The following is a 23077-nucleotide window of genomic DNA, read 5'->3' on the forward strand; positions in this document are numbered from 1 at the left end:
AGCTACACTAGAAACACACACTAAAATATCCTCTAACTTTGCACTCACTACTTCAATAAAGACAGAACTTCCCAAAAGAACAGAAATTCAAGCCCTGGGAAACAGTATAAAGCTTAACGAGAACGTCCAGTGAAGGAGAAGCAAAGGGTGGCTAGTCCGAGGTGAGATTTCCAAAAACTTAAACATTATGGCCATCCATTGAAAGACACAAATTCTGAGTCTCTCATAATTTCACTGAAAACACGCGTCTCTTAAAGCGACACGAAGCAGCCTATTTGGAAAGGCAACGCCACACTGAGTTGCAAGTCCACCTTCACTGCTCTTACTCATGTCGCACAGCCGTCGCACAGCCGCTTCCTGCGTGGGTACTTCCACTCGGCTGGCAGGGACATGCGTGGAAGACCATTGGCACTCATGGCACTTTCCCAGAGCTGTGCAGATACTTGATTTCAGTAAGCAGAAGCCTACATAGCCATGAGGCACGGGTCCTACAGATTCAGGAGCTAGCTTTCTGTCATATGACTACTGAATCTTATGAAATGGATAGGTATACTTAAAATAATACAGTTGTTAGCCAATCAGACCTCCTTTACTGCCAAATACGCAACGTCTCACTGTGTTAATGAGAGGTATACAACGAACAAGGTACTCTTTTTATAAAATGGCAAAATCAAGTGTTTATGTTTGTATCTGGAACTGTACTTATGGTTTTGGTACAAACAACACATAAAACACTTCTTCCCCTCTTCCAAGAAAGAAAATAATCTGTACTCTGCGTCACCCTCCACTGCTACCAGCAGACTGAGTGACAACCCAGGTGTAATATTTCCTGTATCGCTGCTAGGAATTCCAGCTACTGGAGAACAGCGTTTCCAGTACAATGTTTACATATGTGCACATCCACTTCAGAGAAAGTTCTTATTCACTTGATTTTTGTGTGATTTAAAACTATTTAAATCCAATAATCTGTCTTCCCCTCTCGAGTTCTTCTTGTGACTAGACTAATACCGCGCATGACTTTGCCACAGGACTGTCTGTGCAAGAGGCGGTTCTTCAGTTTCTGATTCTGTCACTCCTCTTCCTCTCCCATACCATCACTGGGGAAAATAACGCCCAGCAACAGACAGACACATGCTCAAAATACAGATGTGAGGTGATTACTGGGATCCACTGAAGTCACTGGCGGAAGTCCCATGGTCTTCAGAAGTACCAGAAAATCATGCTTCTTATGGATGAAACCTGGTAACCAGGTTCCACCACAGGAGTGAGTACCAAAAGGGTAGGTGGGAATTTAAGCAATAGTCTTCTGGCTTTACATATTGATTCATTAAGTCTTCCCTCTAGCAAAAGCTTAAAGGTAAGCCCATGTTTAAGTGTCTTCTTGATCTGTTGCCTTAACAGGTATTCAAAGCAGACGTAATGTAGGAGTTGGTGATAAACTAAACTAAAACCAAAATGAATCTAAGCAAAGGCTGTTGGTGGCTGAAGCAGGGAGATGCGATTCATGCCACATGCAGTCAGGGTCAGCTTCTGCGCTAGAAATCCTTTGATGGCTTCAAAGAGCTGGTTCAAAGCCTTTCTCCTCAACACAGAGTGTCACAGACCCTGTACAGACTGCCAGAAAGGATCAAAAAGTTGACCCAGCACCAGCAAGGTGGCAAAAGCAGGGTCTAGGGAATGGTGCAGCTACTAACCAGCTCTCCTACCCACGGATTAACAACATGGAGCCACATCAGTGGAGGCTTGTTTGGCTGCTCTAGTCCTTCCAAGCCGCACTTCTCCACGTCCGTTACGCGTTCCATTAACGATACCATGTGGTTACTTACCATCATTTCCACCAGCTGGACGATGCGATATTGTTTACGTCACAGAGGAATTTGTCCTGCTGAAATGTGTTATGTCTGAACTGAATATTAGGAATTGATTTTGTCCGATTAAATTTTTATAACAACAGCTATGAGAGACCCATTCCGTATTACCCACTGCTCCAAGCTGTCTTGGCTGTGGACCAGTAGATATGCACCAGTGGAACTAAGAGAAGGAGCTGACCCACCTCTACACTACAGCAATATTCATAAATGAGCGCATGTTCTCTGAAAGCATATTCTACTCCATTTTTTTCAAAAGTGAGAACGTCAACATTTTGTCATATGCTGGCTCTTTCCTGGCCCACTAAACTGAATATAAGCAAAAAAACCCACCCACCAAACCAAAAAAACCCCAAGAAAACCCTCATATGATGAAACTAGAACAGAAATGTAATGTTTTAGCCATGGTGCATGTATACAACAGGACAGGCAATGATACAGTACTTAAATCTGTATTGTCTATATAAAACATTTATTTTTAAGCTCTATAATGGTATTATAGAAATACATAGAATATTTTATAGAGTGTATTTTAGTGTACTCACTGTGAAAATAACACATTTATTAAGACAGGTATTCTTATGTCCAAACGTTTTAAATATATGCACTTCTTTGCCTTGCAGTATTATGTTACTTTGAAAAACAAAATATCAATATTTTATTCTTTGCTCCTCACCAGAATCTTCTCATTCAGATTTCCCTGGGTCATCTAGGGTGCTCACTGCTGTGAGATATTTTATAAAAACCACGAAAAGTACTTAGATTTGTAGATTCCCTATATTTGTTTGCATTCATGTCTAGTGCACATAGCTTGCCGTTCAATTCTCCAAGTGCCTTCTTCGTAAGTACAGTGACATATAGTGCATTCATCAGTTTTCACCTCCCGGCCTGCTGGAATGACAATGGTTTCTGCAAAGCAGTTCGGGCCTAAAAAAAGGAGAGAGTTTATTATGCGATACCCATAGCGCACTGTAATCCAGCATAGCTTGGTTTTAGTCTCGAGCACAGAAAACCTAACACAAAGTGAGCAACGCTGGGGACGTTAAACAAACGTGAGCATCGCGCACAAGGCATAAAAGCGGCAAAGAGAGCAAGGACCCTGCCGTCCCATCTGGCTGGACGCTTTCCGTACAGACTGCCCTGCCCTCCGCAGGGGAAGGTGCAACTGTGAAACATGCAACTGTGACAGAGACCTGGGTACGCAGACGAATACAGATTTAAGCTGGAGAAAAAGCCAGCTGTTGATAATGCAACGGTGCTACTGTAGGCTACTAGAGAGCTGCTTATAAATGTTATTACTTTTTTCCCATTGGAAACAAGCGTTGTGTTTTGTGTAGTAATCGAAGTATCAGATTAGTTTATCTTCCATTTCCTGAGAAAATACTCCTTTTCCAGTAGAATGGAATAGCTCCAGCCTCTTTTGAATGAGAACGCTTTTCGTGTACAAAATAAAATACTCTATTTTATGTAAGTCAGCAAGTCTACAAACATCACTTTTCATAGTACACTGAAATAACTTCTTTTCCAAGGACGATGCAGGAGAACAACCCACCAGCACAACGTTCACAAAACAAATCTGGTTCTTTCAAGAGGTGACAATCTCACATCTCTCTGCCGCAGAAGGCTGCAAGTGCTGTTTTATCTACAGTTCTGTTAAAAAAAGCAGTCTACTTCTGCGTTGAAAATCCACAGGCACTTGTAAAGCAGCACCAAACCCTACCAATCATCTCCTATCTACACACTGGCATGTCCGCAGGGGAACTCGGCCCCTCCATTCACAACAGCTGCTCAGGCAGAGCCCGGCCACTCACCACCACTTTGCTACCGCTGCCCACCAGGGTAGGCTGTGCAGTAGGGACCAGCATATATTGATCTGATACAGCTGAAACTCTTCCAAAAATACGGGTGTGCAAAACGCTTATCAACTGCCAACCTGTTTGCCACGCAAGTAAATAAATGACAGGTGAAGTTCAGTCTTCCACTGCCAGGGGTCTACTGTAAGACCTAAGGCAAACTATGGCTTCTTCTTCTAAGGCAATGTATTTTTTTTTTTTTTTGAGTGCTTCCCCTGAAGATCAAAGCTAGGTGCACACTGCACGTTTTAAAACACAACCCAAGCAGTTCACAAATCAATTTTAATAGTTATATCTTTGGATTAGGTTATGTGTTTGTGTACTGACACTGCAGCCTGCGAATTAGTTGCCAAATTGACAATAACGAAGGCCTTTCCTCAATGAAGAGGAAAGAAAGAGACCTGCAAGACTTGCAGAAATTTACTTCACCAAATCATACCCATTAATCCTCTGAATATTTAAGCCAGTATTTTGTTTTAGGACTGACTGTTGACAAAGATCTCTAACATGTGGCGTCTTCCCTAGTTTTGTGTGGCTTCTGGCCCATTCAAGGCTTTGGACGCAGAATGGATAGCAAAACCCAGCATATCTCATGTAAAGTTGCATGCTTTACTAACTTAATGTTGCTGCGGTACGTTTGTGTTCGCAGCCCCCTCAGTCTGTCCGTGCAAAGCACCACTGGGCTGGACAACACAGGAAGGAGGACTTTGGGGTGGAAGACGTCCTCCCGGGTCCCACCACACGCTGGGAGGTGGCCTAGCTCTCAGCTGAGATGAAGCAGCGTTATTAACTATGCTGTCCTTGATGGAACTTTAAAAGATTTCAACTCTAATCTATATAATTCTAACTACGTTTCAGTTAAATACAGTATTCTTCTTGGACCTAATAGACTTTCATCCCAAGACGGGTTCACCTGCACATTAGGTAAAGATACCTGTGTGTTTCGCATGCTGGCCTGTAATAGCCCCATGATTTACAAAGCTCTATGATATAAAGAGTTAAAATATTAAGTGGAATCTACTTTCCATGGAGAATTTGTATGAAACCTACAAGACCACTTGAAATTTAAACACTATGTAAAAGGCACAAGAGGAACAAAAGTGATGTCAATCCCCTGTGTAGGATTTATTTCATTCTGGGAAAGTAAATGTTACAGACTATACTTGGTTATAAAAATCAAGCAGGGAATGAAGTAAACACAGTGCAACACACGTAATATAATTCACTAGGATTCAGAATGTAAATGCCTCCATTCACAATTAGCAGCACCTTAATGTCACGCGTGACTAGTCCTTCTTACATCAGAAAGTTATTAAATGTAAAGATTCAACAAGTTAGCCCTAAATTGTTAAACTGTTTGATATGGGAGAAAGTCATTGCGTTGGTAAATCTACAGAAGAGCAATAGCCATCTACTTGAGAAAGGAACCCTACAAAAATAAATGACAGCAACAAAGTACGTTATTGAGCAAGCTAGATTTTTTTTTTTTTAGTATCATGCAACTTTTCTACAGAAAATTGCCTATCTTCTGGTTCTGCATTTGCACCTATCGTTATTGTACCTGCAAATCCTATATAGTACTTAGACTGGCAATAGTCAACTGGCATCCTTGCCTCATCTTTTTCTTTGCAATATTGCATGCGCACAATATCGTGGTTAACGTTACAGAAAAGGTCATCAATGAAAAAGCTGCACTGACTATATTACAGCAACACCATGCACATAAATGCCAGTGCAACACAGGGTCCAAACATGGGAAAGTAATTCCACAGCTCTCCTTTTATCATTTCTCCAAATCCTCAGAATTCTTCTAGGGAAAAAAAACCCTGAGCTTCACCCCAAACCTCATTCAATTTTGAAGCTGTATGAGCTATTCCTGGCTCTTGGTGTCCTGTGGCTCCCTTCCTACCAAGCAGGCGACGCTCCCGCCTTTCCTCTTCCTCTGAGGAGCAGCCACAGAACCCAGAGGTACACGGCTGGACCGGCCAGGGAGACCAGCCTGCAGCAACGGGGGCTAAGCGGGGCCGCAGCGCTGGGACCCTCGGTGCGGGGCTTCCCCGGCTGCACCTGCGCCTCCAGCAGCCCTTCCCCGGCCCCTGCCAGTCGGATGGATGGTGCTGATGAAACACCTAAGGATCCAATTCTCCGTCCGCCTAAAAGGACAGTGGGGAAACAGGAATCGAAGATTTTAAGCAGACAGGAGGGCAAGGAGGCAGAGCGGGCACACAAAGGCTGGTGTTAGACTCAAGAGTGCCATTTTCTCACTCCCCCTTAGCAGAGGGAGGCAGAAGCACGTGTCTCCTCCATATTCAGAGTGGATAAGCTGCCTTGAAGGCATGGCATTTGCTGAAACTACTGCTTTACTGAAAACTGGGCAGTTTATATTGATTGAGCAAGATTTTCAGCTTCCCACCACCAAGGCCGAGACATTGTTGAGTTTTTAAAAAGTTTGCAAAATTACTTGACTTAGCACATGAAAAGCATTTCCAGGTAAATTGGGGCTGTTCCAACTCCGAAGCAGTGGTGGGCTTTCTGACTAGATGTTGCTGTTGCAGGAGCGGTGAATCTCATCTCCTTGGTCTACAAAGCAGGCTGCCTGCTTTCTGAGCTCCCGCTTGGTAACACCACTGCTCTGCCCGACTTCAGCACCTGGTACTCGTTCAGTGCAGCAGTGGCTTGTTTGATCTCCAGTATAAACCTGCTGGGCCCCAGCCCCAACTGCGTACACTTATATAGCTCTAAGGAAGTTGGTGGTGCTGCACATCTTCACAGTAGATGAAGATCTTGCCGTATCACTCTTAAATCTGGCAGAAAATTCAATATGACATATTGTACCTATTCCGAGCACAGCTTGAAATCTACCACAACATCATTTGTTTTCCTAAAGTATACACTGGTGCTGTCAGACTCTGCCTGAGCCATACCATGCTGGTATCAGCAGAGATTTCTTCCCTAGGGCTAAGGCACAGTGGCTGCCATCTCAGCGATGTCTCCAAGCAGCGAGTTCAGTGCAAATCCTCAGTTCTCACACTGAGCTCCAGATTGGCATGCAGCCCTCGGCTTCCCTACATCTCAAACAGTGAAGCCTAGCTTCCAAACGCAACTTTTATACTGGGATCTAAGGAACCAGGAAGGCATATTTGGTGGTTAATTCATTGAGAGTTTATAACAGGATCCTCACCTCTTAAATGCTTAAAAACTAACAAAGTTTAAAAATATTATTGTGGTAAATGCTGCTATTGTAATTTTTTTCAAAGCCTTTACGGTGGTCCTATGAAAAGCTTCCAATGTTATGCTTCAGTGTTGACAAATGCAACAATCTAATTAAAATGGAAATTTTGTTATCTCAGAAGAAAACAGCCGATACCAATTATCAGCAGAGAATGCCCAAGCCACTCACCTACAGAAGCAGCAGCACCTGTAACCTTGACAACCTCGCAAGAGGCTCTGTGAAGCTTCTCCTCCTCCTCTCCTTCCACGAAACCACAGCTGTACGCTACGGAGTTGTGCCTGATTCCCCTGCAGCCTGCCCCTGCTTTTGCATGGGCACGTGTTCCGATCAGTTAAAAAATATAAGATACAGCAATTTGGTAAATCGTGTTTTAATCAACCGTTTGCATCATGTGTTAAACCCAATTATGGACAAAGAAATCTGTGCAACTGGCAGTTAATGTGTTTGCCCGGAGAATAAGTCACGGCAAATTTTCGCCAATTAGAACTCCAGTGACAATCTCTGTAATATAACGCTTTGATGTAGGACTACTTTGGGCTCTGGTTTATACTAAATTCCCTAATAGCTGCCCTTTTAATACCTCCTTGCAGCAGTCAAACAGGTCACTTCCAAGGTACCTGACAGCAGCCCCATCTACCCCAAGAGCTTTACGGCATTCATCATTGTGGTATTAGAGCACTTTGTAAATGACATATCTTCAACATTTAGCTTAGCCCCTCATTTTTTTTTATTTACCTTTTTTTCAGATTTCATGGAGAGATTTCCAATGGTTACAACATGAAAAGACAGATCCTACACTTTGTCCTGGAAGTCTTGAGAACCATGATATTATACAAGAAATAGCTGTGCCGGGTGAGATCAGAGGTCCGCCTAGACCTGCAGCAGCCGAAAGGAGATGCCTGGGGAAGTATATGGGGACAGAGCAAGCACGCGCACCCAGCTTCCAGCACGTTCTGAATCAGAGACTTTGCAAATGGCTCCTGTGTGCTGAGTTAACGGAGTTAATGGATGGAGTTAATAGATTTCTTTACGATTAACCTCTCCAACATCCTGCTGAACCCATATAAACAGCACCAGGTGGCAAGGAGGTCTACAGCTCCTGCGCACAGAGTAGAACAGTTTTCTGTTGTTGTCTGACGCCTTCCACCCCCTACCTAAACTTGGTATCCCCAAATCCTCATAGTGGAAGAGGCAGTAACAACCACCCCCTCTTTGCCGTGCCATTCATGAGCTTATAGACCTGTTATCATGCTTCCCCTCCCTCCCATCACCTCGCCTGCAGCCTGAGGAGGCCGGTCCTGCACCCCCACCGTCCTTGCTGACCTTCCCAGACCTCTCCTAGTTCTGCTACCTCCTTTTTGGGCTGTGAGGACTGGACCTGCGTGCCACATCCAAGTTGGAGAAATGCCGTGGACTTGTACAGTAGCACGGTGATGTTCCCTGTTTTCTTTCCCATTTCCCTCCTGCTTCCTGACATGTGCCTTTCTGTTGTGACCACTGATGAAAAAGTTGAGCTGAGGTTTTCATGACACTATGAATTTTACACCAGATAGAACTCTCATAGAAACAAACGTTTCATTACATTCAAGTCAAATCTGCTGCTGCCTTTCTGCGTTATAGAGAAGTTTCACTTTCCAGCAATGCTACTTGACAGTCTTCTATGTACAGCAAGAGTGCTCCTGTTGTTCAGTAATTTCAGGAACATGCCAGGCAAAGCGAAGCCTTCCCTCCCACCTTGCAGATCTTTCTTCTTTCTGACATTTCGAGACTTCCTTCAGGACCTATTGCAGATGCTAGAGAGACTAATGAACACCGAGCTGGAAGAAGAGATGTAGACAAGCTCCCTGCCTGCATTTCAAGCTGTCTGGCACTGCAGATGACCTGGGATGCCACAGCACAAAACCAAGAACTCTTCTGCACCCCAGCTGGAAGTTACACCGGGGAGCTAGGACAGCCAAGGACCAAACCATGGATAAAGGGTGGCTGCGCCTGCCTCCCAGCGCACTGGGACACAAAGTCCCTCACGCACCTGCTGAGATATTTGAGACAGGTTTCGAAACGTGCTAATGCAGCGTGGCGAGACAAAATAAGGCTGCTCTGCCACGTAGCACCGCAGCAGCAAGATTTTTGAGATGCAGGCATTACGTCCCTCATCCCTCTCAAATCTAATCACTTCCTCCAGAGATGGTATCGGTACCTACTTTGTGCCCTTCCAATCTCTAATCTCTTCTAAAGGGTCTGTATCTCCCTGACTTGATTTTGTTTCCCTCTCATGCGGATATATATATAATACGTCTACCTCCTGCGAAATGTCATCTCGGAAGATAAAGCACAAAAAGCAGCTGGCAAAAGTAGTCTGTGACTAGGATTACAGCAGACTCTCATTCACTCACAAAAATAAGTTCATCACCCCTGCTGCTGTCACAATTCTGACTGCTCCCAATCCAGTGCAACCTTTTACTCGCCTCAGTACCTTCGGATGCTACTGAACCAAGTCCAAAAGAGAGTTTTCAATTACAGAAGAAGGATTCAGGTAGACCCAATTTTAAGAGCAATTTGGGACCCTGAAGAACCATGTACTATTTCTGTGGTATATCAATGCCTTAAGATACCGGCAGCCAGAGAACCATGGCAAATATCCTAATAGACTTCCAGTAAATGTGTGTGTGTGTGTATCTATCTATCTATCTATCTATCTATCTATCTATCTATCTATCTATGACAGGGAGAGGAAAAATAAAGGTATTCATTCATTTTGCAATTTTACCTAGCTGCTATGGGAATAGATAGAGCCTTGGTGCTTTTACGAATAATAAAACCCCTCCCTCTGTTACAGTCATGTTTTGTTAGATACGCAGGGAACTGACAGATTGGAAAAAAATCTGCCAAGGGCAAAACAATTAAAAATAACATTTTCCCACCTAATTTAGAAGGGTGGGCATAGCAGCATCTGCTGTCAGTGGACAGACCAAAGAAAGCTCAATGAAGTTCTCCTGTAACTAAATGGGGTGACCATGTCCTCAGTGACACTGCTGTGACAAAGTGGGTATCGAAGCTCGGGCACTTGCTGTAGTCTAAGTGTGCCTGAGTGTGTGCCCATGTGTGTCTGCAGGTGCTTTAATCCGGAAGATAAAACAAGCTACAATCTTACTTAGAGTTGGGTTTTAACATTCTGCTTATGAGACTCACAAGCCCTGTTTATGATTAAGTTCTGTTGTTTTACTTTTTCATTTATCAGATGTGACAGCACTATTAATGTTTTGTTCCAGCTCCAGCCCTAGAAATTGGACGAGTGTCCAAAAATCCCACAGAACACAAAACAAAGCCACCACAGCCACTGGACCCATCCTTTCCACCACTGCTTTGTCTCAGTTCTGATTCTCCATCGCCTTGCACTTTGCGGTGACGTTAGCATCCCTGGAACGACAATGCTAAATGCTACGGAAACCAGGGCTGCACAGTTACTTTTACACAGATAGAAATTGCTTGCAGGAAGGGAACAGCCCATAATCTTGCCGCCACCGCTGTCCCCTTGGATTTTCATGTGTATTCAGAAAGCAGAATTTCAGGTATCTGCTTTTTGTGTACCGAACAAAAAGAAGCAAAGGAACATCGAACACTACACAATCCAATACTGCATGAGCCAAACAGAAAGCCTCGGAGCATAAAAGGGCCCACTTAAATAGGAGGCTCGAGTGCCGTAAAAATCAACTACATCAAACAACTTCCTTTATCAGAGAAAATATAGAAAGACTTGAATACTCTACTTAAAATGATTTTTCAAAAGTCCTACGACTTGTAAAGGGATATTGTGTTCCACCCAGGAACGGCACCAATTAGACGTGAACTGAACATTGTGTGTATCTTAGAGAAAATTATAGAAACACTTAGAAGCCAGCAAGCCGCGCATCGATTTTGCGCTCAGCTTTCTTGCAGCTCAGTCACCACCCAGATGATTAGGAAATTAGAGACACCGGGCTTGAACGCATCAGGAAAACTCACATCAGATGCCTCAGACAACAGAAACACGCAGGGGCTGGTGCTGCTCACCTGCAGCCCAGCTCACCGCCGGCCCTGCCTGCTGGGACCAGGTTTTCACCGATGTTACGCTCGCAGAAAGCCACCCACCTGCGCTACCCCCAGCTCTCTGCTCCTCTCTGCACCAGCCCGGCCAGACGGTGAACCAGCCTGGCCTGGCGGAGAGGAGGGTGGTTTGGGTCCCGGCCATGCCCTGCAGCGCAGCATCCTGCTCGTGCTGCGGCAGGAGCCCGGCAGCTGCATGGGAGCGGGGGTGCGCAGCAAAAGCATCGGCTACTTGCTTGGAAACTATTTCTGAAGCCCAGAGAGGGCGGTCACGTCTAAGAAAACAAACTGATGCATCGCTAAATTTTCCCTCTGTTACAGAAACTGCAGAAGCATTGCCGGGCACCGCAGGGACAGACGGACTGACAACGGTGCTGGGAAGTTGTGTGGGCTGCAGCGGGGTGAGCTGCTGCCTGCCCCAGCACTCGTAGCGTGGGGGCTTAAAAGCTCTGCTGCCGAGGTTAACGGGGCTAATCCTTCCCTTTCTTTAACTGTTTATTCATCCCAGTGGCCCTGCCGGGCTCGGCGGGGTTACTGGGGGCCTGGCAAAGGACCTGCTCGGCACTACATCATCTTCCTCGCACTGGGAAACATCAGCTTACTCTTCAGACTAAGCAAGCCACGTGAAATGCCTTTGTTGAAAGATCCGCAACAAGTTATCCTAAAAACTATTATGCAAATTTAAATAGACTCTGCACCTCCAAAAGCACGCGCTACAGGCCAATAATTTAATGCATCAGAGACCTGCTGCAAACACTGGAACTAAAAGCATATTTTAATTAGCCAAAACACCGCAGCACTGGTGGGCTGTAGCGTCTATCAGGCAGGTTAGCTAGGTCGCTGAGAAGTGTAGAGCAACCCAGGCAGTAATGCACAGGATTGTATGTATGTGTCCTGAAACACATACTAAATGCAGGATGCTAATGAAGGAAGAGATTTTTAGAATTATTATGGAAAAATCCCTGATGCCTTCAACTAAATTGAAAACCTAAAGTGGTACTAAAGTACAGTATAATGCTGCTTTGGCAATGAAGTGGAATCTAAATCAGTATATTTTTCCAGTCACTATAAAACACTGGGTAGCAAGAATATGGTACGCAAGGATGGCCAGTGGCTACCTGCTGCTACAAGGAATTACTCAATCACACTGACAAAACATTATCAGTCAAACATCAGCCATTTTTTAATCCCATTTTAGAATAAATACACTGAATACTGTTAAATCAGGGGTTATCTTTCTTACTGAGAACGATTTATATCAAAATACTGAAGGTAGCATCATTCAGTTCCAGAAAGACTGTCACAGCAGACAGTGACAACTCTCCCGATTAAATAGTCCACTTGCAAAATTAGGTGTGTTATAAGGGCTTGGTTTGGCCTTTTTGTTTTGGGTTTTGTCATCATAACCGATCCTTTCATTTTTTTTTGTTTTAGTTACGGCCTTAGGAGCTTGCCTACACAGACAGATTTCTAGCCCCTCATCCAAATTCCCTGGAGTTGGCTTGCTCTGGTTGCAGTTGTACAGCGGTACCTAAGAGGGCTCTCTCTAGGTTATCTGCTGCTGAAGTGACACATGCTAACCTAGAAAAAGGCATCTCCACCGGAGGAGCAGCGGTTTGGGGTGTCAGACACCCGTGTAGCCCTCTCATACGGACACACTGTGAGCAACGTTGTCAACTGCAGGAAAAGGGAACAGAAGTTGAGGCTCTTAGAGGGAATAAAGCCTGTACAATAACAGAAATAAGTGGCGGATCCAGCGCGTCAGAACTGCTCAGCTCCATACCCAGAGACGTGTCCCATGGTCCTAAGGCAGCTTCTGGACTGTATCTGCGATGTTATGCTCATTTTATCGATGTCCTTTGAGTTACAGGACAAAAGGTGAGAACCCAGCTGAGACTGATCCCAGCACAACAGTTATTTAAAAACATAACAGAACAGTTTCACAAAGGACTTTCTTTAATATATACTGAAGACTGACCACCTCCTTTTCCTCCTTCTACCTTTTTTTAATGTTTCTGCCTCCTAAAAATAGATAAATAGTAAGTACCCTTTATTACCGGGATAGAAGTGACAGGGATCTATGCTGAAAAATGAATTACAATTGTCGGCACGTCATGCATCACTTTAAAAAACAATGAATTCTAACAACATCCTTTGCTGTGCATTGTTAGCTTTATTCACTGAAATAAAAAGATGTATTTCTAAAAAACAGGTGTAGTGCATGGGAATCAGAATGGACACTGAAGAACCTGTTTACCCCCAGGTCCTAATGAATTACTACTATCTTTAGGTGTGAAAATTTACAAAATATAGAGTTGTAATTGCTGGTCATTTTAAGATGATACTAATATTATGTGAATATACCTGTAAAGAACAGAGATGTGAAGTTTTCCTAAGAAAAAATTCTTTATCAACTTTAAGATGCACCCAAGTTACTCCACGACTGAGAAGAATCACGGTATTTTTATGGGTGAAAGAGAGGTTGTGCTTTGCTCTCCATGCTGCTGAATCAATAATTCTACCTTTTCTTCCCCTTTAATGATTTTCCCCTTGTGGTTATGAAACACAGCACTGAGCCAGCTTGCTTTGGAAAGATTGTATTTTGTACCCGTTCAGGAAGCCGAAGAGAGAATATCAGAAAAATGTTGCTGTGAGAGCCCACCTTCCTGCCCCTGGTACCCGGAGCAGCTCTGCTCCCCCAGCCAGCCAGGATGCGACCCGGGAAAAGTCTGGCATCCATCCCTGCTCCAGCGCCCTCCTCCTGGACAGCCATAGCCCTGGGGATAAGTCACTCAGCACCCAACTTTGCCACCTAAAACCGAGGGACCAGGTCCAAGCCAGCCATCTGCGGCCCCCGTGTACGCAGGGCAAGGAAGAGGCGCCTCCAGGGGCAAGCCATCGCACCTCCTTCAGACACGTGCTGCCACGAGGGTTCACGAGCCTGGTCTGCAGGTTGTCCCCTTCACCAGCAAGCAGGTGCCCTCCTCACGTTTCAGCCCAATTTCTGACACGGGCTCGTACCGCTTTCTTACCTTATTGAGGTCTTGAACAGAATAAAGACTGAGATGCTAAAATAGCATAGCAATTTCGACCATTGAAATATTCAGGACAGAAAGGGGTGCACCAAATAAATAATATTTATTATTCTGTTGATCAGAAACCGTAAACAAGTCAGAGCTGCAAATTTAAGACCCCGTTCCTGAGGAGACCTCACAGACTCAACTTAGGACAATGTCTAAAGACAGCTGTTTAGAAATGCAACCAAGTACTAAGCAAATCTAAATATATTAAGTTGCAACATGGAAATCCATCACTATCAGAAGTTAATTCCCTCTCGTTTCCATCTGCATCACCCTTACACAGCTCATGAATCAACAACTGGCTAACAGAGATACTTTGGGGTAGGAAAAGAGTTGGAAACCAGTAGACGGAAGGGTGATTCTTTGCAAAGGCAAAAGAGTAGGAAGCCACTGGTGTTGGAAGAAACCAAATTAGTGGGGTTGCAAGCAGGAAGGAAAAAGGCAGGAAAGCAGGCAGGGTGACTGGCAAAATGATTTTAGGGATCGTCTCTTTGTGGAGATGGAAAGACAGGTGATTTGAAGTGAGAGACATGAATTGCGAAAGATACGGGAACTGGTTTTGTTAAATGCAAAGATTGCGTCTGTGAGTTATACAAATCCTTTCACCTCAGAGAAGTGCAGCAGCCCAGAAATTGCATGTCACTCATGGGGCAGACATAAAAGGATATGCACTACCCAAAAGAAATCTTCCACATAATATTGCTCAACTTCTTAATTTCTGGTGTCTGAGTTCAGCACTTATTTTCCCATGTGCTGCAAAGTTAAGACCACCGTTTAATACTGCAATGCTCTTCTCCTGTTATTAGTGCACACTCTTTCTTTCCATTACACAGGCATGTGAAATTGGAAAGAGCACAGCAGAGGAGTCAGTCCCCTCAGAGCAGCCAGAGTGGTATGTACATGAATATATTTCAGCTGGGTCAGGGTCTAGTGAAGGAAACATAAGGCAACGATGATAGGCTGAATGTTTCCTTCGGCATCACCACTGCAGCTTTTTAAGATATCCAGGGATCTGGTTTTAGTATTTATCCATGAACTGTAACGTCAGAGGGCAGGCTGTTTTGGCTAGGAAGGGGCAACAGTTTGTCCCAGACAGACAGCAGGATACAGATACACCTTCAAAAGAAATCAGGGCTCATTTAGAGCCTGCCGTTTTTAGTCAGCGCAAGCTCACAATCTAAGCAGCTGAAATTCATATAACGGAGGTTGCAATGATGTCTGCTCCTCTAAGCAGGAAGAGACAAGAGATTCCCAGTCAGCGGCTGAACTACTTAAATGTCCTACCACTAAGCCAAAAGCATGTCAGGATGCAGGCACTGCCAACATTACTGAAGCTACTGCGCACAGGAGTAGCCATCAAGTTCCAGCAAAGATGCTCTGGGAAAAGTAAGAAATCAGATCAGGCCTTTTATTAAAGTAACAGTCAAGAAAACTCGGTCCTGGCAAAAACCAAATTGGCTTCCAGGCAATGGCCCCCAAGATGGCCAAGCTGGCGTTGGGAGGCTGGGCTGCTTCCTACATCTCTCTTCTCTTTTTTCTTCCCAAGACATCAGACCTCTGGAGGAGTTACTGAAGCATGAAGGCTAGTCTTTGTATTTACAGTAATAGCATTATTGTAAACCTATTCTTAAGTATTTCCACATATTATATGTTTCTTCTTGTAAAATTATCTCCAAAGGCAAGTATTATGGAAATAAAAATTCTGGGGGAAAAACAGCTGGTGCTTTTATGTTTATCTGAAAGCTATGTTTGTTTTCTCCTAGGCAAAACCAGTGCCTTATGAAATTGTAAATGATTCCCAAGACACTTTGAACTGATTTTCATAAAACTCAGATTAATGCACTAGAAAAAGAGTAGTAAATAAAATGAAAGCAGCAAAACCAAAAATTACATTTTACTTTTCTAATGAAGTTATTACACCAAAATGTCCTACAAACAACAATTAAGCGCTTGATTTATGATTACAATGTTAGCTACTCCATTTGTCTTTCTTCTGCTCTGCGATAATGAAAATATTCGCTGCTTACCTGCGGCACACAGAGCACAGGCATAAGGAAGACCTGGGAAGCTGGTGTGGAATAGAAGTTATTAGTTTACAGAAACCCCCTAGAAGACAAAACTAAATTAAAAGGAGGAGCTTTTAATTACAGAGTGGATGAAACTGTTGTAAAAGACAATTGAAAATGTTTCTACAAATACATTAGCAACAAAACGAGGGCTAAGGAGAATCTCCATCCTTTATTGGATGCGGGGGGAAACATGGTGACAGAGGACAAGGAAAAGGCTGAGGTACTTCATGCCGCCTTTGCCTCAGTCTTTATAATAGTCAGACCAGTTGTTCTCAGGGTACCCAGCCCCCGGTGCTGGAGGACAGGGACGGGGAGCAGAATGAAGCCCCCATAATCCAAGCGGAAATGGTTAGCGACCTGCTACACCGCTTAGACCCACACAAGCCTATGGGGCCGGATGGGATCCACCCGAGGATAATGAGTGAGCTGGCAGAAGTGCTCACCAAGCCACTTCCCATCCTTTATCAGCAGTCCTGGCTAAGCAGGGAGGTCCCAGATGACTGGAAGTTAGCAAATGTGACACCCATCTACAAAAAGGGTCGGAAGGAGGATCCCGGGAACTACAGGTCTGTCAGCCTGACCTTGGTGCCGGGGAAGGTCATGGAGCAGGTCATCTTGAGTGCCATCACATGGCATGTACGGGACAACCAGGGGCTCAGGCCCAGTCAGCATGGGTTTATGAAAGGCAGGTCCTGCTTGACCAACCTGATCTCCTTCTATGACAAGGTGACCCGCTTAGTGGATGAGGAGAAGGCTGTGGACGTTGTCTACTTGGACTTTAGTAAGGCCTTTGACACAGTCTCCCACAGCATTCTCCTGGAGAAACTGGCTGCTCATGGCTTGGACGGGCATACTCTTCGCTGGGTAAAAAAACTGGCTGGATGGCCAGGCCCAAAGAGCTGTGTTCCCCAGGGCTCAGTGTTGGGCCCGGTTCTGTTGAATATCTTTATTGATGATCTGGATGAGGGGATTGAGCGCACCCTCAGTAAGTTTGCAGATGACACCAAGTTGGGCGGGAGCGTTGATCTGCTGGAGGGTAGGAAGGCCCTACAGAGGGACCTGGACAGGCTGGATTGACGGGCTGAGGCCAACTGTATGAGGTTCAACAAGGCTGAGTGCCAGGTCCTGCACTTGGGTCACAACAAACCCATGCAACGCTACAGGATTGAGGAGGAGTGGCTGGAGAGCTGCCTGGCAGAAAAGGACCTGGGGGGGTTGGTTGACAGCTGGATGAATACAAGCCAGCAGTGTGCTCAGGTGGCCAAGAAGGCCAATAGCATCCTGGCTCATATCAGGAATGGTGTGGCCAGCAGTACCAGGGAGGTGACAGTGCCCCTGTGCTCGGCACTGCTGAGGCCGCACCTTGAGTACTGTGTTCAGTTTTGGGCCCCTCACTACAAGGACATCGAGGTGCTGGAGCATGTCTGGAGAAGGGCAACGAAGCTGGTGAAGGGTCTGGAGCACAAGTCTTATGAGAAGCGGCTGAGGGAGCTGGGGTTGTTTAGTCTGGAGAAGAGGAGGCTGAGGGGAGACCTTATTGCTCTCTACAACTAAGTGAAAGGTGGTTTTAGTGAGGTGGGGGTCAGTCTCTTCTGCCAGGTAACAAGTGAAGTGATAGGACAAGAGGAAATGGCCTCAAGTTGCACCAGGGCAGGTTTAGGTTGGATATTAGGAAAAACTTCTTCACTGAAAGGGTAGTCAGGCATTGGAACAGGTTGCCCAGGGAAGTGACTGAGTCCCCATCCCTGGAGGTATTTAAAAGACGGGTAGAAGTAGTGCTTGAGGACATGGTTTAGTGGTGGACTTGGCAGTGCCAGGTTAACGGTTGGACTTGATGATCTTAAAGGTCCTTTCCAACCTAAACAATTCTATGATTCTATGATTCTATAAAATACGTGGGACTGAGAGATCTGGAAAGGGAATGTTTCCTGGAGAAGAATCGATGTCCTAGAGAAGGCGAGAATATCAACCCAAGAGGAAGAAATCACCAGCTCCTCTGACTCATTCCCTTTTGCAAGGTGTGGTTTATTCCTGTCTTGCTCAGGGGCTTAACTTGCAAATATTCCCTTTGCACTTGATACCAGAAGTTTCAGTAGCATAATATGTACTTGTAAAGTCTACAACCATTGATGGATTAGTAATTTCTTTTCTCACTCTTTATTCCAAGAATGTGTGTAATTTATGCATGTGCCATTGAAATCCATGTATTAACATGCATAAAAAATGAGTTCTGTAAGGGATCTTTGTAGAATGAAAGCTTTGGATGGGTTTTCAAGAGAGGATGGGGACGTGGTCAGGAGAGGAGGAGTTTTAAGGGGTCTTATTTCCACTGGAGAATGCACAAAGACTGGAGGACAGAAGATCCAGTCCACAAACAGCAAACAGCTTAAGAGTCATATGGTACCTACACTGATTTCCTTCCCTTTTTATTTGTACTTTTTCTTGCTTATTGCATTGTAAACTCTTCAGGGCTGAGGCTGTTTCTTGCAAATTTTTTTTGCACAGGACCTTGCAAGTTAGAGCCCTGATCCTAATTTGGAAATTAATTACAATAATTACAATCAACATTTTTCTTTCTATAGGACCATTTAGGGCTTTGCCTGACAGTCCAAATACTGTTTTAGTTATTTGACATTACTACTAAATTATGAAGTAACAAATTTCATTGAACAGTAAGGAAAAATTAAAACATAAATGAATTCTCTCACAAGTGTGTTAGAGATGAAGGAAATAAAGAACGACCACAGTCAGAAGAGCTTTCAGGGCTCTAACATTAGTAACACAAACATACCCACACATGGTAACACTCAAAAATTAACAAGGTGGTTCTTCCAAAAGGAAGAGTGGCAGCCTTTTCAGTCTCTTCTCATCAGCCAGCCCCCTCCAGCGTGTTAGCTGCTCGTCTCCGCACCTTCTCTACGTCCGCTACAGCCCTTCCTCAGGTGCAGACCGGCACTGCACACAGCGCTCACACATGGCTGCATCGGTGGGGAAAAGATGGCACCCTCTGTCTTATTCTCATTATCCTTGATTATGGGCAGTATTTCTGATTACGGGCAATATTTCGTTGGCTTTGTTGCCTGCCAGGGCACATCTTGCTGCTGACTCAGGGACCACTCCTGACCCACAACTGACACTTCCCAGTCTAGCACAGAGGCACCATCTAGATTATTTACGCTATGGGCATCACTGTACACTGAACCTTGTCTGTCATCTTTTTACCCACTCCATTTTGTGAGCTACTTCTGGAGATGTTTGCCACTGGCACAGCATCAGACTATCCAAAAGAGCTTTGTACCATCCAAAACTGTGGAAATCAACTGCATGCTCCCTGTTACCGGTTCACTGATAAAGATGTCGATTCCCTCAGGAAAAAACTCAAGAATGCATTGGCCTGCATGCTCCTTGCATTTTGCTTTATTGGACTTTCTTTCCATGAACGTATCTAACCATTTTTCAAATCCATGCAAACTCCTGACAGCCAGGGGAAACCATGGCAATGGCTTCCAGAATCGCGCTCTGCCGTGTATGAAAAAGCACCTATGTCTCTTTGCTTGCTTTGAGCCTTCACCTAATAATTTCATTGAGCTAGGCTACTTCTTTTAATGTGAGAGACAGCAGAGGTGTTATTCAGAGAATGAACAGCTGAAGTTCTCGATAATAAGGCTTTTCTCCTTTACGATGCCTTCCAGCCAAGGATTTCAAACAATATCTTGGGACTTACATGCTGTAAGATTGCCAGAGGTCTATGAATTTATATTTTCAGGATCTGTTCACTTTCTTAAGCACAAGAATAGCAATGATTTTTAATACATTTTTTCCCCTTCTATTTTGAAAAAGGGAAAATCACCTAAATCCTTTAGATGAAAGTGACAGTTTTTCTTAAAATTGCAGTACAGAGAGACACCAACCAATTTCTAACAACCATTAAATATATTCTTGCTATCTGAGGTACATGTGGAAATAATGTTTCCAGTATTATTATTTTACAGGCTAACAAGGGATCATTTTATTTCTAAATTGCAATCGCAAAAAAAACCAGAATAATTTTTAAAGGAAGTCTTGACCATAATGCTGTGAATAAGACCACTTAAATGCTTTAACATAAGCTAAAGCACTTTGGAATGAGAACTTTTATATAGAATTTGTATCATTCTGGGCAAATTACATCAAGGATTAAAATACATCAAGGAGTCTCTTCCCTCAAGCATGAGTGTCGGTTGATTTCTACTGTATGAGGAACACTGCTCTGGGTAAAAACATCCCAGCAGCAGGGCAAAATAATCCAGTTGCAAAGATCAGTTTCCCTGAGGGAATCATATGCAAACAGAAGCAGCGGCTCTTCAAAATGCCTGCAATAAAAAATACAGTTAAATGCATCTTCATCTTTGGCTTATGCTGCAAACACCTGAACTGTTGAAGAATACTGGGACTTAGTGAAAATACCTTAATCATGGTTAAATAATCAGATTGATAAATTTAGATTCCAGATTTCAAGCCTTCTTGGTATGTTGTCTCATTTTCCCTCGGCACAAAATAAAGCAACTCTACACCTGTAATTATGAGACTCATATTTTAGCTAATTATGGCATATTTATTCATATTAAATAAAATTGTGTTGACAAGTAATGATTGAACGCAGATACTGACAAGTCAGAAAGAGGCAAACTCTTAAAATAGAATAAAATGTCAGATATAAGGAAGGCAGCAAGAAAAACTTTGCTTTTTATCCCTTTGGTGCTTCCTCTCCTTAGCCTTCACATCTTTTCAAAGTGGAGCTTTAAAAGCTGCACTCAGTCACTTATTTTTTCCAGTAACTAATCTATTGCAAGTTCTTCCTGTGCATGACATATTGCTTTTAAAAGACCATTTCTAATACAGGATTCTGGTTAAAAGCCAGATTCCCCTTCCAGGCTGTTAAAAAGTGAGAAAAAATGTCTAAAAGAGAGGGCTAGCCTGCCTAGCCATATTTGACTGCATTCAACTCCTATTACAGACAGACTTCCTATGGCTTGGTTTCTTATTTGTTTGCTTTCTATTAAAAGAAAGATTTTAAGAAAAGCTTCCACGCCCACCACATTTATTTTTTTGCCCTTAAGATGCTCCTCTGCCCTGTCTGTGTTCAGTTTTCAAATGTGAGCTCTGTGAAAAGATGGCAGGAAGATTGTGCAGGGCATTCAACCATGTAGACTTAGGAGAATAAAGCACCTTGGTCACACAGCAGCAGAGGAGGAACGGGGATGGTAAAAGAAATTGTGGAAAAATAAGAGAGTGAGGAAATAAAACAAACAAGCAAGCAACGCTCCCACGCAGAAATGTCAATGTCTGCACGTTCAGGAAACCAGGCCCAAGGCACTAGAAAGATTTCAAAAGAGCTCAAGTAATATAAATCAAACTTAAGAGCACCCTTTCTTCCTCCAGCTATCAGGGCATGAGCACCTCACATCTAAACGAGTTTTCTCAAATCTACCCCGTTGCCAGGTCTATGTGCATTGCGGTCCCCAGCGTCGTTGCCGGCACATTATTTTTCTTACTGCCCAAGTCCCCCACCTTCCACATACACACAAGAAGTAACATCTTGTATGCAATTTTCCTACCTTTTAATACTTGCATTCTGTAAAATAAAATTATTGTAATCAAAGAGCTCCAAGGTCTCGTTCTGTTTATCTTTCTGTCTTCACCTCTGGTCTTTCCATCTCTTCCTACTCCAGTCAGATTTACCTGATTTTCTTTCTCACCCTTAACCCCTCCTGATTTCTGAGACAGCTGCAGGACCCCATCTGTTGTGCAATAACACAACTTCATGCTGCCTGTTCAAGTACCGACAGTAGACCTGACCAGAAAGGTGCATCATATCACGTTCTCCCGGACGGGTACCACAAGTATATCGAGCTGCGCATCGATTTCAGGAACACCACGCCCTGGCCAGGGATTTGCTTTCTCATCGTGGGTGCTGCAGTTTTCATTAGAGGAGTGCATGTTGCATGAAGTCACCCGCACATCTCCTGAACTCCTGCAGAACATATCGATAAAAAAAGCTAGTCCTGACATCTTGGTTGTCCCTAACATACCGAGGTGTGTTTAAGGCAGACTCAAAAATACTGCTACTACTTTGGTACTTTCCAACAGCAACACGTAAGCATGCATCTCACAGAGGTTGGTTTTTTTTTTTTCTGGTCTTTTTCCCCCAGCACAAACGAAAGAGTCATGTTAAGATTCTAATGGAAATCTAGAAAAATATACAGTACATATTGTCTATTGTTTTTTCAGGAAAGCTTTGGGTTCTTGAAATTTCCATGTTTCTAATTTGGGCTAGACATTGGCTTCATTTGATAGCACTGAGGTAATATAGAGTTTCTTCGTATCATTTCTTTTTGATCATTAACATTTTCTTTTAAAGGCTTACCCAATATGTAGCATATTGAATACCTAAAAAAGTTTGAATTTTTTTTTTTCTCCATCCAATATGCTGTGTCCCTTCACAGCTGCGGGTGTCCCTTGCTCTGACTTTTTGCCCTATGGCTATTACAGTTTTTGAGAGTGAGCTGCTAATTTAGGCACTACATGTCTGGTGACCATCCACATTTTTGCTCATGTTTTTCCTATGTTTTGATCAACTTTTCTAAACCATCCAAAACCTACAGATTGCCCATAGGTTTTAACAAAAAAAAGTTGCACATGCAACTTCAAAACCAAAACATTGATGTCATGTTGCTGAAAATGGCTGTATTCATGCACCTGTGCACACACTCATATAAACTAAAATATTAACTCCAAAGCAGTTCAGCCAGCTGAGGAGGACTCAAATCTCCTCTCCCAGAGAAAATAACACTGAGGAAACACAGTGAATAATTATGGGCATTTGGGCATTGCTAATCTATGACTGTAGTAT

The 23077-nt window shown here is 43.7% G+C and overlaps 1 protein-coding gene across 2 annotated transcripts in view; it reads right to left on the reverse strand.

Annotated features, from left to right (window-relative positions):
* Nucleotides 1-2321: 2321 nt before the first annotated feature.
* VWC2 (von Willebrand factor C domain containing 2) overlaps nt 2322-23077 on the reverse strand; it is a 64455-nt gene continuing 43699 nt past the window's right edge. For both annotated transcript variants that reach the window (XM_087736662.1, XM_087736669.1), the window contains one exon: nt 2322-2795. In XM_087736662.1, coding sequence (XP_087592788.1) covers nt 2644-2795 — 152 coding nt within the window. In that variant the 3' untranslated portion in view covers nt 2322-2643. The remainder of the gene's footprint in view (nt 2796-23077) is intronic.

The sequence above is a fragment of the Nipponia nippon genome, unplaced genomic scaffold (genome assembly GCF_047370975.1).
Source record: "Nipponia nippon isolate SJK-2023a ecotype South Korea unplaced genomic scaffold, ASM4737097v1 scaffold_1, whole genome shotgun sequence".
Lineage (NCBI taxonomy): Eukaryota > Metazoa > Chordata > Aves > Pelecaniformes > Threskiornithidae > Nipponia > Nipponia nippon.